The sequence below is a fragment of the Nylanderia fulva genome, unplaced genomic scaffold, assembly GCF_048542155.1.
Source record: "Nylanderia fulva isolate GAGA-0341 unplaced genomic scaffold, ASM4854215v1 Scaffold176, whole genome shotgun sequence".
NCBI lineage: Eukaryota > Metazoa > Arthropoda > Insecta > Hymenoptera > Formicidae > Nylanderia > Nylanderia fulva.
This window is the reverse complement of record NW_028190012.1, coordinates 148,552-163,519: the sequence shown is the minus strand read 5'-3', so window position 1 is coordinate 163,519 and position 14,968 is coordinate 148,552. Positions and strand designations below refer to the sequence as shown.

The 14,968-nt window shown below is 25.0% G+C and overlaps 1 protein-coding gene and 1 long non-coding RNA gene across 2 annotated transcripts in view; both read right to left on the bottom strand.

The window, feature by feature from the left end:
* LOC114937424 (uncharacterized) overlaps window positions 1-3,854 on the bottom strand; it is a 42,031-nt gene extending 38,177 nt beyond the window's left edge. The window contains exons 1-2 of the mRNA XM_085481350.1: window positions 3,613-3,854; window positions 1,859-2,227 (exon numbers count right to left, since the gene is read on the bottom strand). Coding sequence (XP_085337476.1) covers window positions 1,859-2,227; window positions 3,613-3,698 — 455 coding nt within the window. The 5' untranslated portion in view covers window positions 3,699-3,854. The remainder of the gene's footprint in view (window positions 1-1,858; window positions 2,228-3,612) is intronic.
* On the bottom strand, window positions 82-1,277 carry LOC114930383 (uncharacterized). The gene is made up of 3 exons (XR_003819445.2): window positions 1,074-1,277; window positions 803-935; window positions 82-618 (listed from the first exon to the last, which is right to left on the bottom strand). It is a non-coding gene; the product is annotated as an uncharacterized LOC114930383 (long non-coding RNA).
* Window positions 3,855-14,968: the final 11,114 nt, after the last annotated feature.

The window sequence follows — 14,968 nt, the reverse complement described above, 5'->3', positions numbered from 1 at the left end:
TTGAAAGTGTTAAAAAAAGTTATTAAACTAATTAATTTTTTTATTTTCAAGATTTATTAATTCTTCTGCATCAATTCAAATTTTTGCAGTCACAAAATTTTCTTATTTTATTATTTATATTAATGAATATAATAAATATCGCAGAAAGATAATAGCTATATTTTATTCATCGTTGATTCTCAATTGTCGAACATGTATGTATATATGTATATGTCAATAACATCCTATTATCTATTATGTTGGTCCGAATCTGTAGATTGATCTGTAGGTGGATTATATATTATGATAATTTCCACAGCATATTTCACGTTTTCATTTATGTGTTCTACTATTTAAAATAAGACAGAAACTGTAAAATTTTTACTTTGATTTTTTGTGAATAAATGCTTCAATAAACACTTAAAACACGTTAAATCATAGAAAATTGTAAATTATACATAATTGTTATCTGAAAATATCTCACAATGCTCTTTATTTTTACAATGGTTTATGTTATATACTAACTAGCGATTATGTTATTGCGCGTATGTTTTTTACACATTACAATTGACTAATTTCAAATAGATTATTATGTGTCCATATAAACGTTTCAACAAAATCTTGTATCATGACCAACATCTGAAAAAGTTAATTAAACATGAAAAAAGATTAAATGTAAACAAGAATCCAATTATAATTTAAGAACTGAGAAATGTACGTTTCTTTTCTTTCTACACACATATAATGTAATTTATTAATTGCTTGTCAATTTACAAGCATATTAATAACTTAAAATTAATAGAAGTAATAAATAAGTTTCCACCTTTGCAGTTCTTATTTTGATGACGTCATGATGTGTACAAGACATGTAATCTGGTAGACAATCATGAAGACAATTCGGGAAATTTTCGTCTTCTATGTAAAAACATCGTTCATTTTCTAAATTATTCGTGACGCTGTAAATAATTAAAATATTACTTTAATCATTATGAAAATTTTTATAATAAAAAATTATATATGTATGCGTATAATAAAAAAAGAAAGATTATCGAAAAATAATGATAATGTCGAATCTAATATATAACTATACTTACAATTTTGATTTCCAAAATATACAGATTTCAGTATAAACATCTATTAGATCGCAACGTAGACCAAGTCTTCTAGCCACGCTATGAAATATTGTATATACAACGATATCTTGACCATATTTACTTTGTAATATTTGTGCCAGGTATAATACAGAACAAATTGATCAAAACGAGAGAATATTAAGAACAATATATAATATATACATATATGGCCCATAATTATATATATTATAATCTCTAATAACTTACATAATCTATACAAATCCATTTGATATCTTCGGGTGAAAATGGGGAGATACATGCTCGAAAATTCAAGATGCTAAATATATATTCCTGGAGTGTCCATAATCTGCGTACTTTCTGTTTTATCCCAATGATTATCTGCGATATTGTTGCTTTTCCAATAGGAAAAAGTTTCTTCAGAAGTGGAGAATATCGAATGGTTCGGATGCTTCACTCTGAGACAATTCAGTACCTCTTGTGCGATTGTATCCAATGATGCACTTACATTCGTGTAACATATAGCTTTTCGAGGTTGAATACGTTGTGCTATGAAAGTACAAACTTCTTCCAAAAGCTGTTCTTTTTCAGGTTTCTCTCTATATCTGTCCAACTCATTTCGTATCAAAGATATCTTCTCATAGTGAGACATTTCCATATTGCAAAATTCTTGGATTGAATTGCGATCAATTTTCCTAAAAAAATGTATATATATTAAATTATTAACTAATGAATAAATACAATAAATTGTAATAATAGTAGCATTATAATATATATGAATATCCTACTGTGGAAATTGTGTTAACAAGCATTTAATCTCCTCAATATAAAACATACATTTCAGCACATCTATAGGCTTACGTTTACGTTTAAAAACAAGTTCATTTTCATTCAAACGATTTGCATATTCATCGAAATTATCACTGAATTTCTTTACATCATGGAATTTTAATACTACATTACTAATTGAATCATTGAAATAATTTTGATTTGATATATTATTGTAATAATAATCATTGTAATAATCATCAAAAAGAATTAGAGACAAATAATTTCGCAATTGTGTCGCAGAATTTATGCCCATTGTAACAAAGTTTATGTTTTCTTCATTTTCTTTTTCCTTAAGACTTTCATATCTTTTCTTCGTAAAGGGCCATCTGAAATACGACCATAAAATATTGTAATAAATTTTTGATAATGAATCTTAGTTTTGTGTCGAGATTAATTTAAAATTAGCTGGATAAAGATCCTAAAAAGATAAGGATCCCTTATAAAAGGGATACAACAATATATGTATTTATATTTTTATTTATAAATTTTTATCGTATTTTTGTCTATTTTAAGTATTCTTATGTGCTTTGATTCTAAACCAAATTTATCTGAAAATTATTCTAGATAAATAATATAGTAAAGGTAGTACTTTTTTTTATCTACTTGTAAGATGCAGATATAAAGATAATACATATTTATATTATCTATATGCAGATAAGACGTTGCCACAGTTCTTCCATTTAATTTTATTTAGATAACACACAGCAAACTTTGATGATAGTAAACAATGTGATTGCACAAGTAATTTTTTAAATTAATAAGTTTTTTGAAGTATACAATTCAAAGCATGAGTACATGTATGTCACTTCTTTTTATACTTTAATCAGAAAAATAAAATATATAATAGTTAATTCTAATTTGTAATTTAATTTATACTTTTCAAATTTTGATTCCAATATGTATATTGCATAATTCTATAAGTGTATTCTATGTGCAATTAATAAACATTAATGTGCTTATGTGTTTGTATGTATAGATTAAGTTTTTTTTTAATATTTTGTAGAACAATTTTTTTGAAAGCATATTTACAAACAATGCGTCAATTTTGCTTATATATGTCACTTGGCATGTTTTTACTTTTATAATGATTTTATTGTGATTTTTATGTTATTTATAAAAAAGAATTGATAAAAAAATATCAAATCTGTTTGTTTCTATCACGAATATATATATCATATATATAATTTTTATATTTAAAAATGCAATTAAATATATTGAAAAATACACATTATAATAAATAAACAAAGTTACTTTTATGTTGTATTTTTAATAATTTAATCTAAAAAAAAATTATTTAATGACTGAATATTTTTCGACTGATATATACATTTAAGCTAATTAATATTTATTTAATTAATCACACAACGTTTCATATAATTTTTGACCTTCTCAAGTGTTATTGTTAAGTGTGCGAAGGATTAAAATTATATGGTCGAAACACCGTGGTCGAAACGTTGTGTGATTAATTAAATAAACATCAATTGATGAATGTCGGTTGAAAAATATTTGGTCTTTTAATTTTTGACATGATATAATCTATTTTTTTTATCTGTTTTTATATTATTTAAGTTTTATTTTTTTACATTATATTTTCATTATTTTTTATTTATTATATATTTATAATATACGTTCTTCGCAGAAGTGATTTACATTGTGCGACAGGCGTTAATGAGACAAAATAACAAAAAGATTTACAAACCACAAGAATTACCTTTGAGATAGAATAGTGAGTACATTATCGTCGAGAATGTGGCTTATCATCTCCTCTGGTAAGTACGTTATCTTATAATCAGACATTATGAGAAACAAAACACAAAAAAGGAATGTAAATTAAAGTGATTGCAATAAACTATTCGCGTAATTTCTTGCTTTTCGCAGTACAAGAAATGCGTCTGCCGATTACGAAGAGCACAGATGTGTGTTTGATGTACACGAGAGACGTTTTGCACACTGTAGACGTTCTGTTCTTTATTATAAAATTTGACCTCAAATTTTAAAGCATTATTGCCTGTTTTCACTAAGATGTAGGTATAAGGACTTGCCACGGCATGCGCAGAAAATGTAATTTAAAACTAGCAAATTTACCAGTTTTTTCTATGTGCTTGAAAGATAGAACGTGATAAATAATTTATTTATTATTTATTCTTTATTATTACTATTTATTTATTGTTTTTTATTTAAGTTTAATTAAAATAATATATTTTTTCAAATTTATCAGTTATTTTAAATTTTACTAATTTCCATGTATTTATATTATGTATTATTTAAGCTTAATTAAAGTAATTTTATTTCAAATAATCAATTATTTTATTAAATTTTATTAATAATATTCATGTATTTATGTTTTACAGTTTAAAACTCCAGTGCTGTGCATTGTCAAATTTTCTCGATAAAAAAAAAGGGAAAGAGAGAGATTTACATTTTTCATTTTTTAAATTTTTACAGATAAAATTCTCAGCTAAAATAAAATTCTCGACTTACGATACAAATATTTAATAATTGATGTATGTATTGTACATAGTTTATATAAGACTATTCTACAATTTTATGTAGTTTTATTTGCGCGTATATACGGGGTGAATATATTCTAGAAATCTAAACTTTATAAGAATATAAAAATTCCATCGATTAATTACAAACTCAAAATGAACAGATTACGCGAACTCAACGCGGATGTTTGTGCGTTGAATATTGAAAATTAATTTTTTTCATTACGTCTAATAATAGCACGTGTACGAGGCACGTAGTTTTCTTAGCACATTGCTAAGACTATTTAGGAATAAATTTCAATTCGATATTTTAATTTCTATGTTCTCTTTTGATCATTCTAAAGAGATGTAGAACAGAAAAATATATCGGTCCAAAAGTTGCCAAATCGGGAAATTAGGAATTAAAAAAAAAAAAAAAAAAAACCACTCCCCAATGTTTAAAGTTGACCAGACTGGCAATAATTTATTATAAATAATTATTTGAAATACAACAACGTTTCGGCTGTCATTGCAGCCCTTTTCAAGTACATCAAATTTAAAACAGTAAATCAACTTCTATGCAAACTACCGACAATGTTAACGCTTGTTTTGATGAACAATGCAAGACTGACAGAAGTAAGCACATATTAAATAGATGTTAACTGTTCATAAGAATCTTAGTGACTAAGATTCTTGTGAACAGTTAACATCTATTTAATATGTGCTTACTTCTGTCAGTCTTGCATTGTTCATCAAAACAAGCGTTAACATTGTCGGTAGTTTGCATAGAAGTTGATTTACTGTTTTAAATTTGATGTACTTGAAAAGGGCTGCAATGACAGCCGAAACGTTGTTGTATTTCAAATAATTATTTATAATAAATTATTACCAGTCTGGTCGACTTTAAACATTGGGGAGTGGTTTTTTATTAATTATTACTGGCAACCTTAAGGATTATTATTTATTTTAGGAATTAAAATTGAGTTTCGAAAAGAACCAGATTGAGATTTATTTTTAAATGGTCTTAGCACTATACTAAGCAAATTTCGTGCCTCGTGCACAATTACAAGTCATAGCAAAAAAATTTCTTTTTGCTATCTAACGCACAAACATTTGCATTCGGCTCGCATAGCCTTGTTTATTTCGAGACTGAATTGATTATTCATTCAGCATAACATATTTCAAATTCATATATTTCAAAAGTTTATATTAATCTTTAAAAAAAAACTAAATAATAATAATAATCAATTTATCAGTGTGTCACTTACCCCTTTGGTAGCATTTAGGGAGGTGCAAAGATATTTTATGAAATTGAAATAAATGTATCATTATACAATAATTTAAAATAATTATTTATCTTGTTAAACTTGTCGCAAATCTTGCGTTTCAGAATGACCTTATTATAAATATGTTCTATATCTAAGTGTGGAGTATATTTGCTGTTCTAAGCATGTGTGTTTCAATTATGTGTTTTTTTTTTATATTTTTAGATATATAAAAAAGTTTGGTATAAGTCTTTGTACAATTATCTGATTTTAATATATTTCTTGATATAGAATAAGAAGGCCACACACTTGAAACATTATGTATAAAATTCTTTATGCTTTATTCTTATATGATATTTCATAGATGTGTGTTTCAATAGATGATAGGATGAAATTTTTATCACAGATATCGCATGTTACACGTTGTTTGTTATACTTTCTAAAATAATGCCACCATTGAAAAGATCCTCTGCATGAAAGAAAGATTATATATACGAGTATTAGTTGTAGGAATTAGTAAAATTTTAAAGTCTTGCTTAAATTTTGCATAAATTTGCAAAATCTGTAATTATACTAACATCATACAAAATTTAATATCATTAATATAAGCTTTTATTGTCTCCTTCAACACAAAAGAATTATGTATATTTCAAAATATAAAAATCATTGCTTTTTATTAACATACCTGTTTATACTTATGCAAATGCAACACACTATTGATTATAAGTTTTAAAATAATAGATATTAATAGACGGCAAATTTATATTACGTCATATTTTGCATGTACTTAAAATATTAAGAAAAAAGTTTATAAATAAACTAATTTTTCTAAATTTTAAAATTTATGAATTCTACTGCACTAATTCAAATTGTTGGAATCACAATTTTTCTTACTATATTGTTTATATTAATTAATACACTAAATATAGCAGAGAGAATAATAAATATACTTTATTCATCGCGTTGATTCTCAATTGACATTGCATACAAAAATAGGGCATAGTATTTATCTATAAAAGTCGAAAATATATGTAATAGTGCACTATTTATGAAGTGATCCACCCAAATTTTCAAAGTTTTCCAATCACGCTGAAATTTGCTGAAAGTGTAGTCCTATCAAAAGTAAAATTATTCAAGTTGTTTGGCCCACATCATACAGGTTTTGTGTTAACAGGGACTTGAATTTTTATTATTTTGACCGTTACGTCCAACTTCAAACGTTAATAAATTTCAGAAGACTACTTCGATTTTAAAAAATAAGATGTGATTTCGAAAGGTTTTTTCAATTTAATCTTGTAAAATTAGTTTTTTCTTTCAATAACAATTTATATTTAATTTAACTATATCTTGAAAACTAAAAGCCTGCACATCTTGGCCTTGGAAGCGTCAAAGGAGAAGATTTCTACTTTTTTTAAAGATTTTTTGAAGAAAATCGAAGATGTCTAAATTTGAGAAAAAATTGATTTTTACTTTGTTTTTTGAAAATTTTATATAAATTGTTATTAAAAGAAAAAACTAATTTTACAAGATTAAAGTGAAAAGACCTTTACCCCTGCAGATTTACAATTATACCATTTTACATGGGTTTGCAATGGGTAGTTTTTCACTAGTAACTTTTTCACCAACGCGCATAGCTTGACGTTTTTTTACAGTTTTTGAAAAGGTAAGTTTTTAAAGTAAACATTACTGGGAAAGATAATAAAATATTGATTTATGATTAATCTTAGTTGTTGAATTATGATATTGAAAATAATATGTAATTCTTAAATTGGAAGTAACAAATTCTGATTAAAACATTAAAAGTGTTTGATATTGTTGTTTGTATTTAAAGACATGACTTTGTAATAATATTTTTATGTTTCGAAATGAAATCAGTTTAAATTGAGATTAGAAAGTGTACAGGAAATATAACCACTGTCTCGTGAGCGATAATGAATGTTTTAAATTTATATTATCAGTAGCTTTAATTTTTTGTTTTAGCATTTTAAAGATTAAATAATGAAGACATATGTGCGGTTCTCGGAGAAAAATAGAATTTAATTTACCTGCTAAATAAAATCAAATGCGCATGTAACAAGAATCAAATAGAATATGTAAATATATTAATTTAAGTACTTTGCAAATGCTATATGAAAAGAATAATTTATTTTCATAAACTTTTGAATAGAAATGTTTTTTCATATCAAATAGAATTGTTTTTTTTATATTTTACTTTATCATTCAAAGAAACTTAAAAAGAGATTTGAAAATATTTTTCAATTTAACATACGAATTTTTTATTATATTACTATTTAAAAATTTGACAGAGCAAATATTCTTTTATTATAATAATGCATTTAACTAACTGACTGTATTACTACGACGTAAATTAATTACGACAATTATTGTAATTGGATTTGCACAATAGTTGAAGATTGTCTAAAAAAATATTATTTATTTCTATTCTTTATTATATATAATTTCAGTTTTATATATTAATGATTTATCTGTTTATAATGTAACTAAGGAATAAAAGTAAAATATTTCTGCTGAAAGATTCTTGAGTCAAAATTTGTGATACATTTAGATAATAATAAAATCGAAACGAAATAGCTGTTACACAATTCAAATCTGTAAAATAACAGCGATTGCGGTATACTCATCTTTGATGCAGAATTATGTACAATTATGATATATTAAATAATATAATTTTATATCTTATAAATATTAATTCTTATATATCTCATTGTTATATACTGGTCATAAAGTTAATTTTTATTTGAAACATATATTGTATTTAAATATATTGCGAAATTTAGACATATTGTAAATATAATATACGTTTTATATCAATGCAAATAAAATAATGACAATCAGTTTAATAGTTTAATAGTTAGCTGAAATTAATACATGTGTCATTTGTTAGTTTTTTATATAAGTAGGTACGCATATCTATAATTAATTATTACATAAGTTTTTTAAATGATGAAATTAAGTTAAAATTAAGTTAAATAATGATTAAAGTGCTGACAATGCAATCGATATTTAGTTTTAAGTCTTTGAATGTTATTATTTTTGAGAAATCAATCATAATCGAGAAGCAAAATGGATCAACACGCGATAACATAAAATCTCTTTTATAACAAACATTTTGGAATAATTATATATATTTCTGTATATTTTTTTGTTATTTATATATTTACATATATTTCTCCTTTTTCTATAATATAAGTTGCAATAATTAAAATATGTATTATATCCAAGCTTCTGTGTGGAGCCTTGAGAGAAGAGACACAGGTAATATGCGGTTATTTTGATAACAACATGAAAGAATTAGAATTTGATTAAATTTAAGTATTTTTAGAAATATAAATTTGATAAACGATACATGATGAATTATGTTCATCACACATAGACGTCGTCACGCATTATCAGTTTATACGAAACAAAACGGATCGACAAATATTATTAACATATATTCTGCTTTTGGAAATAAAGAATAATGTATAATTAAATAAATTATACATGCAATTATTTTGAATATATATATAATAATATTTTTGATATATTTTAAAATTATCAAAAACAAGTGCTATATGAAAAGAATAATTTATTTTTTTAAACTCTTGAGTGTGGAATTTACATTTGTTCACATTTTAACTATAAGATATTCAATTAAAAATAAATTGAATAAAAAAAATAGAAGTTATAATAGATATAATATATCACATTTATCGAAACAATTTACAAATTTTGTAATTATTTAAATAGATATGAGCAAAATTTTATCTTCAGTTAAATATGCCTGTTAGACTATATTACAACGACATAAATTAATTATTATAATTATTACAATAATATAGCATATATACAATAGCTAGTGATTGTCTCGAGAAAAGAAGAAAATATTTATTTCTATTTCTTTTTTATATCTGTTTAATATCCTAAAGATTTATCTAATAATAATTAAGAGAAACAGATAAAATTATTTTGCCTTAGTACTGTAGAGTTTGTGATATACATCATGTATATGTACCTTATATATGAATTATACAATAAATTGTATCAAAGTATTACATATTTTTATATTTTTAAATTAAATATTACATATATTTTGACGGCACACATATGCATTCATGTAGTTTAAGTTGCGATAATAAACACTAATTGGAAACAACAAAAAAGTATCGATATATGTTCTAACGACTTCTGATTAAAACTTTGAAAACGTCTGATATACTGTTGTTTGTATATAAAGACATGACTTTGTAATAACATTTTTATATGTTTCGAAATAAAATCAGTCTAAATTGAGACAAGGAAGTATACAGTAATTATAACCACTACTGTCTGGAGGGCGATAACGAACGTTTCAAATTTATATAATCAGTAACTTTCTTTTTTGCTTATTTGACGTTTTAAAGATTAAATAATTAAGAAGACATATGTGCGGTTCTCGGAGAAAAATAGACATTAATTATTCTGCCAAATAAAAACAAGAATCAAATAAAATGTAAGTATGTTAATTTAAGTACTTCGCAAACATATCCTTTGATTATACTTTGCATATTTTTACGTATAACAAATGAGATATTTCTTTCACATATGACTGACACGATACGCATTTCTTACACTTACAGATCGAGAAGAAACGATGAATATAATCTCCAAAAGGGAAATTTTCCCTTTTTAAAACGTAAAAAAATATTGGGAAAAAACCGAGAAAAAAATTAGTTACAAATGCTTTTTTTTACGGGGGACTGTTATTTTAAAAAAAAGCACCTTGCCCAAAAAAAACCCTTTTCGTTTAAAATTTTCCCGGGGGAAATTTTTTAAAAAAGGTCTTGGGGGGGTTTCGAAAACTTTTGGGGTTTTTTCCTGGAAAACGTTTTTTCCCTTTTTGGGGAAAAAGGTTTTTCAAGTGGTGTTTTATTAGTTTTTAAACCAAAAACTTGAGAAGATTGAAGAATACAATAGATTTGTGGGAAAAATTTTTAAAAGGGGGTTTAAAATTCCCCGATCGTTTCCAAAAATTTTCGTAAAAAGGGCCGTAAAAAAAAAGAAAACCCCTATTTTCCCCGGGGGTTTTTGAGGGGGAAATGTATGGGGGGGTTTTAAAAAAGGGGAAAAAAAATTCTTTTGGGGGGCCAATTTTTTTCCTAACGGAAAAACACAAAAATAAAAACAAATACAATTTGATTTGTCCGTAAATTTTTAAATTTCTTTTTTTTAAAAAAATTTTGGGCCAAAAAAAAAAATATTTGAGGGGCTAAATTTTTTTTAAAATAAAAAGAAAATTTGGGTTTTTAAAAGGGGTTTCCGGTATTTTTTTTTTTTTTTTTTTAAAAACGAAAAATTTTTTTTTTAAAACGGGTTTTCCTTTTTTTTTTTTGGGGGCGTAAAAAAATTTTTTTAAAATGTTTCCCAAAAAACCCGAGGTCCAAATTTTTTACCAAAAAAATTTTGGGTTTTCAGAGAGCATTAAAAAATTTTAAAAAATTTTGGAAAATTTTAATTTTTTCGTTTTTTTAATTTGTGGGGGTTTTTCCCCCCCCTTTGGGGGGTTTTAAAATTTTTCGGGAAAAAATTGGGGGTTTTTAAAAAGGAGTTAGGGATATTTTTCCCTTGGGGCCCCCAAAAAAAAAAGGGAAAAAAAAAAAAGTATTCCCAAATTTTTTCTCGTTTTTGAAAAGGGGTTAAAAAAATTTCCAAAAGGGGTGGGGGGGAGGTTTGGAAAAAGGGTATTAATTTACAAAAATTTAAAACCCCCATTATATAAAAAAAATTTTTGCTAATTTAAAAAGAAACAAAGGATGACCCAAAAAATTATTTTTTAATTTTTTAAAAAATTAAAAAAAAAAAAAGGCAGTTCTTAATAAAATCGCTTTTAAAAAAAAATCAAAGTAAAAAATTTTTGATTTGGGGAATTTTTCTTTTTAAAAAATATAAAAAAAAATTAATTTTTTTTTAAAATTTTTTTTTTTTTTTGTTTTAAAAATTTTAAAAATTTTGCGCCGAAAATCTTTTCCCCCCCCAAAAATTACAGAAATTTTTTTTTTTTTTAAAAAATTAAAAAAAAAAACCCTTTTTTTAAAATTTTAATTTTTTTAAGAAAATTTTTTAAAAAAAAATAATGGGGAAAAATTTTTTAAATTATTTTTTTGGGCCCCTTAAAAAAAAAAAATTTTTAAAAAAAATTTTAAAATTTTTTTTGGGAATTTTGTTTTAAAATAAATGCCTATAAAGGGGGTTTTCTTTTATGAAAGTTTTTTTTTTTTTTTTAAAAAATTTTTTAAGGAGGATTTTTTATATACATACATATTTTTTAAAATATTTACATAATTTTAAAAAATTTTTTAAAAAAGGGTGCCCCCCAAATTTTTTTCCCCCCCAAATTTTTTTGGGAAAAATAAAAATTTTCAAAAAACCCCCCAAAAAACCCGTTTATTATTTCGCCCCCCAAAGGGGCCCAAAGGGGGGGTTATCCACCATTTAAAAACGTTTCCCCCAAATTTTTTTATTAAAATTTGAAATTTTTAAAAAAGGAAAAAGGACTTTTGACCCCCGTAGGGGGTTTTGTAATATATAAAAACATTAAAAATCTTTTTTTTAAAATTTTTTTTTTTTAAAAAAACCCCGGGGGAAAAGTTAAAAAATTTTTTTTTTATTATTCAAAAATCCAAAAAATTTTTAAAGACAATTTTTTAAAGGACATTATTTTTATTTTTGTTTTAAAAAACTTTTAAAAATTTTTTTGGAAAAAGGGAAAAATAAATTTTAAAAAAATTTTTAAAAAATGCCAAATTTTTTTAAAAAAAATTTTTATATAAAATTATATATATTTTATTTTAAAATTTTTATTATAAAAAAGTAATTTTTTTGAAAATATAAAAAAATTTTTGGGGAAAAATAAAGATTTAGAAAAATTTTCTCTTGCGTTAATTATCCCCCATAGAATATAACTTTTTCCCCGGGGAAAAAAATTAAAATTTCAAATTTTTAAAAAATTATTCCCCAAATTTTAAAAATTTTTTAAAAAATAGCAAAAAGTTTGGGGCCCTTTAAAAAAAAAAAAATATTTATTTCATTTCTTTTTTAAAAACTTTTTAAAATTTTTATTATCGTGGTTTTTTAAATTTTTTTTTTTAGCGGGTTTTTAAAAATTTAAATAAATTTAAGGGAAACATTTACGGGGTTTTGGGGAAAAAAAGAATTTAATTTACCTGTTCCTAAAAAACAAATGCGCAGGTTTCAAAATTTCAAAAGAAGTTTAATAAATTAAATTTAAATAAATTTTGCTACAAAACTTTTTCAAAATTTTTTTGCATAATTTTTTTTATAACCGATTAGATATTTTTTTTTGCCGCAAAATGAAGACTCGTTAAAGTATTTCTTACTTTATAATCGAGAAAAAAGACAAAAAATAATCTCCAAATTTTTTTTTATTTTTGAGAAATTTTTTTTTATATATTTAAACCAATAAAAATTTTGGGGAGGCGGTAAATTTAAACCTTCCCACCATCCCAAAGTTTGGCACAGTATTGGGCAAAAAGAAAATTTTTTATAAAAAATTAATAAAAAAGGGTTAAGGGTTTAAAATTTTTCCCCCCCCCAGGTGAAATCTCTTTTTTCTTGGGGGAAACACGTGGTGTTTTGGGAAACATTTTTTGTTTTGCCGGGTTAGTCTTCGCACCAATTAGAATTCTGGAAAATAACAGATGAGGGAAACTACATTTGTAGAGTTTTTAGGAAATTTTAGAAGGATGTACCTTTTCAAGAAATTCAAACTTATTTTCTCGACTTTTCGCGGAAAAATTTGTTTTCCCCATCCCGTTTAATTTTCTTAAAAAAAGTTTGGGTTTCCTTTTTTCGAGGGAAACCCTATGTTTGGGGGAAAACCCCAGGAAAAAAATAAACTTTTCAAAAGTTCTTTTTCTTTCTTTTTTTATCATTTACGATATGGGGCACGAATAAAACCTTTTCGTTTAAAGCGGGGGCCCCCTTAAAAACCTTTTTGGGATTGTTTTTGGCGTTCAAATTTGTTTGCTTTTTTTCTGGCCCGTGTTTTCTTCGTTGGAAACGTCTACCAAAATTTGGGGAAAATTCAATTAAAGAACAAAACTTTCCGAAAATTAACATTTCACTAAAAAACCTTTGGGAAAAAAATGGGATATTCTACGTTTTAAACCGCCGAGCCAAAATTTGCATTATGGCAGTTTTAAAAAAATGCATAGTAATAATTTTCAAAACTTGTTTTATTTGAGGAAAACCCTTAAATTTTAACAAAAGAAAGGAAAATTCTATTTATCGACCACATCGCTTTCAATCCCACAAATACAGCATATATCTGCAAAAGCTTTTTTTGAGTTTAAAAAATTTCCGTTCCTAGCTATTTCAAAAAATTTTTTAATATTTTGAGAAAAAAACAACAAAAATATTTAAAATTTTATTAATATTAATAAAAATATAAAAAATCCTGATGAGCTTTATGCGACTTAAAAAGTATTTCTTTTTTTTTCTTTTTATTTAAACAAAGATATTATTTTTTTATATACAAAATTCTTTTGTTTTACTGCTTATTAAATATTTTTTTAAAAAAGGGTTTTTTGGCCAAAAAATGTAATGTACAAACTTTTAAATAACGTTTTTTCTGTTTGCAGGGACTTAAAAGGGTCAACCAAAAGTTTTTAAACCTGTAAAAATTGGGCGTTTTTTTTGGGAAATTTTTATTATTTCCCCCTTGGAGGGGGTTCAATTTGTCAGGAAAGCTTCCAGGGTTTTTGGGGGCAGATAATTTTACTTTTTGTACCACCCAAAAATAACGGGAAAAAATCAAAAGATTCCAATTTTTTTTTGTAAAAGAGATGCAGTTACAAATTTTCTCCCTAAAGGGGGGGGGGACGGGTTGAAAAATTAATTAACCCCCTAAAATAAACTTTCATTAAAAAAATTTTTTTATTTTAAAATTTTGCTAAAAAAGAAAGCAAAAATTCCCAATTTTTAAAATATTTGTCAGTCACTCTCCCTTTTTTTTTTTTTTTTAAAACCCCCCCCCCTTTTTCTCGCCCAAAAGGCCCCCCCCCCCTGTTTAAAGGGCCCCCAAATTAAAAAATTTTTAAAAATTTTTTTTTTTTTTGGGGCCCCGGAAGGGAAACCCTTTGGTTTAAAAAAAAAAAAAAAAAAAAATCTAAATTAAATTTTGTTTGCATTCCCCCGCCCTTTGGTCTTTTCGGGTGGAAACTTGGGGGTTTTTTTAAAAAAAAAAAATGGAGGCTGACGGGCAAATTTTTATTAATGTTTTTTTGGGTTTTTTGGGCCAGGTAGACCCCTTGGGGGGGGGTGGGGGTTTAAAATT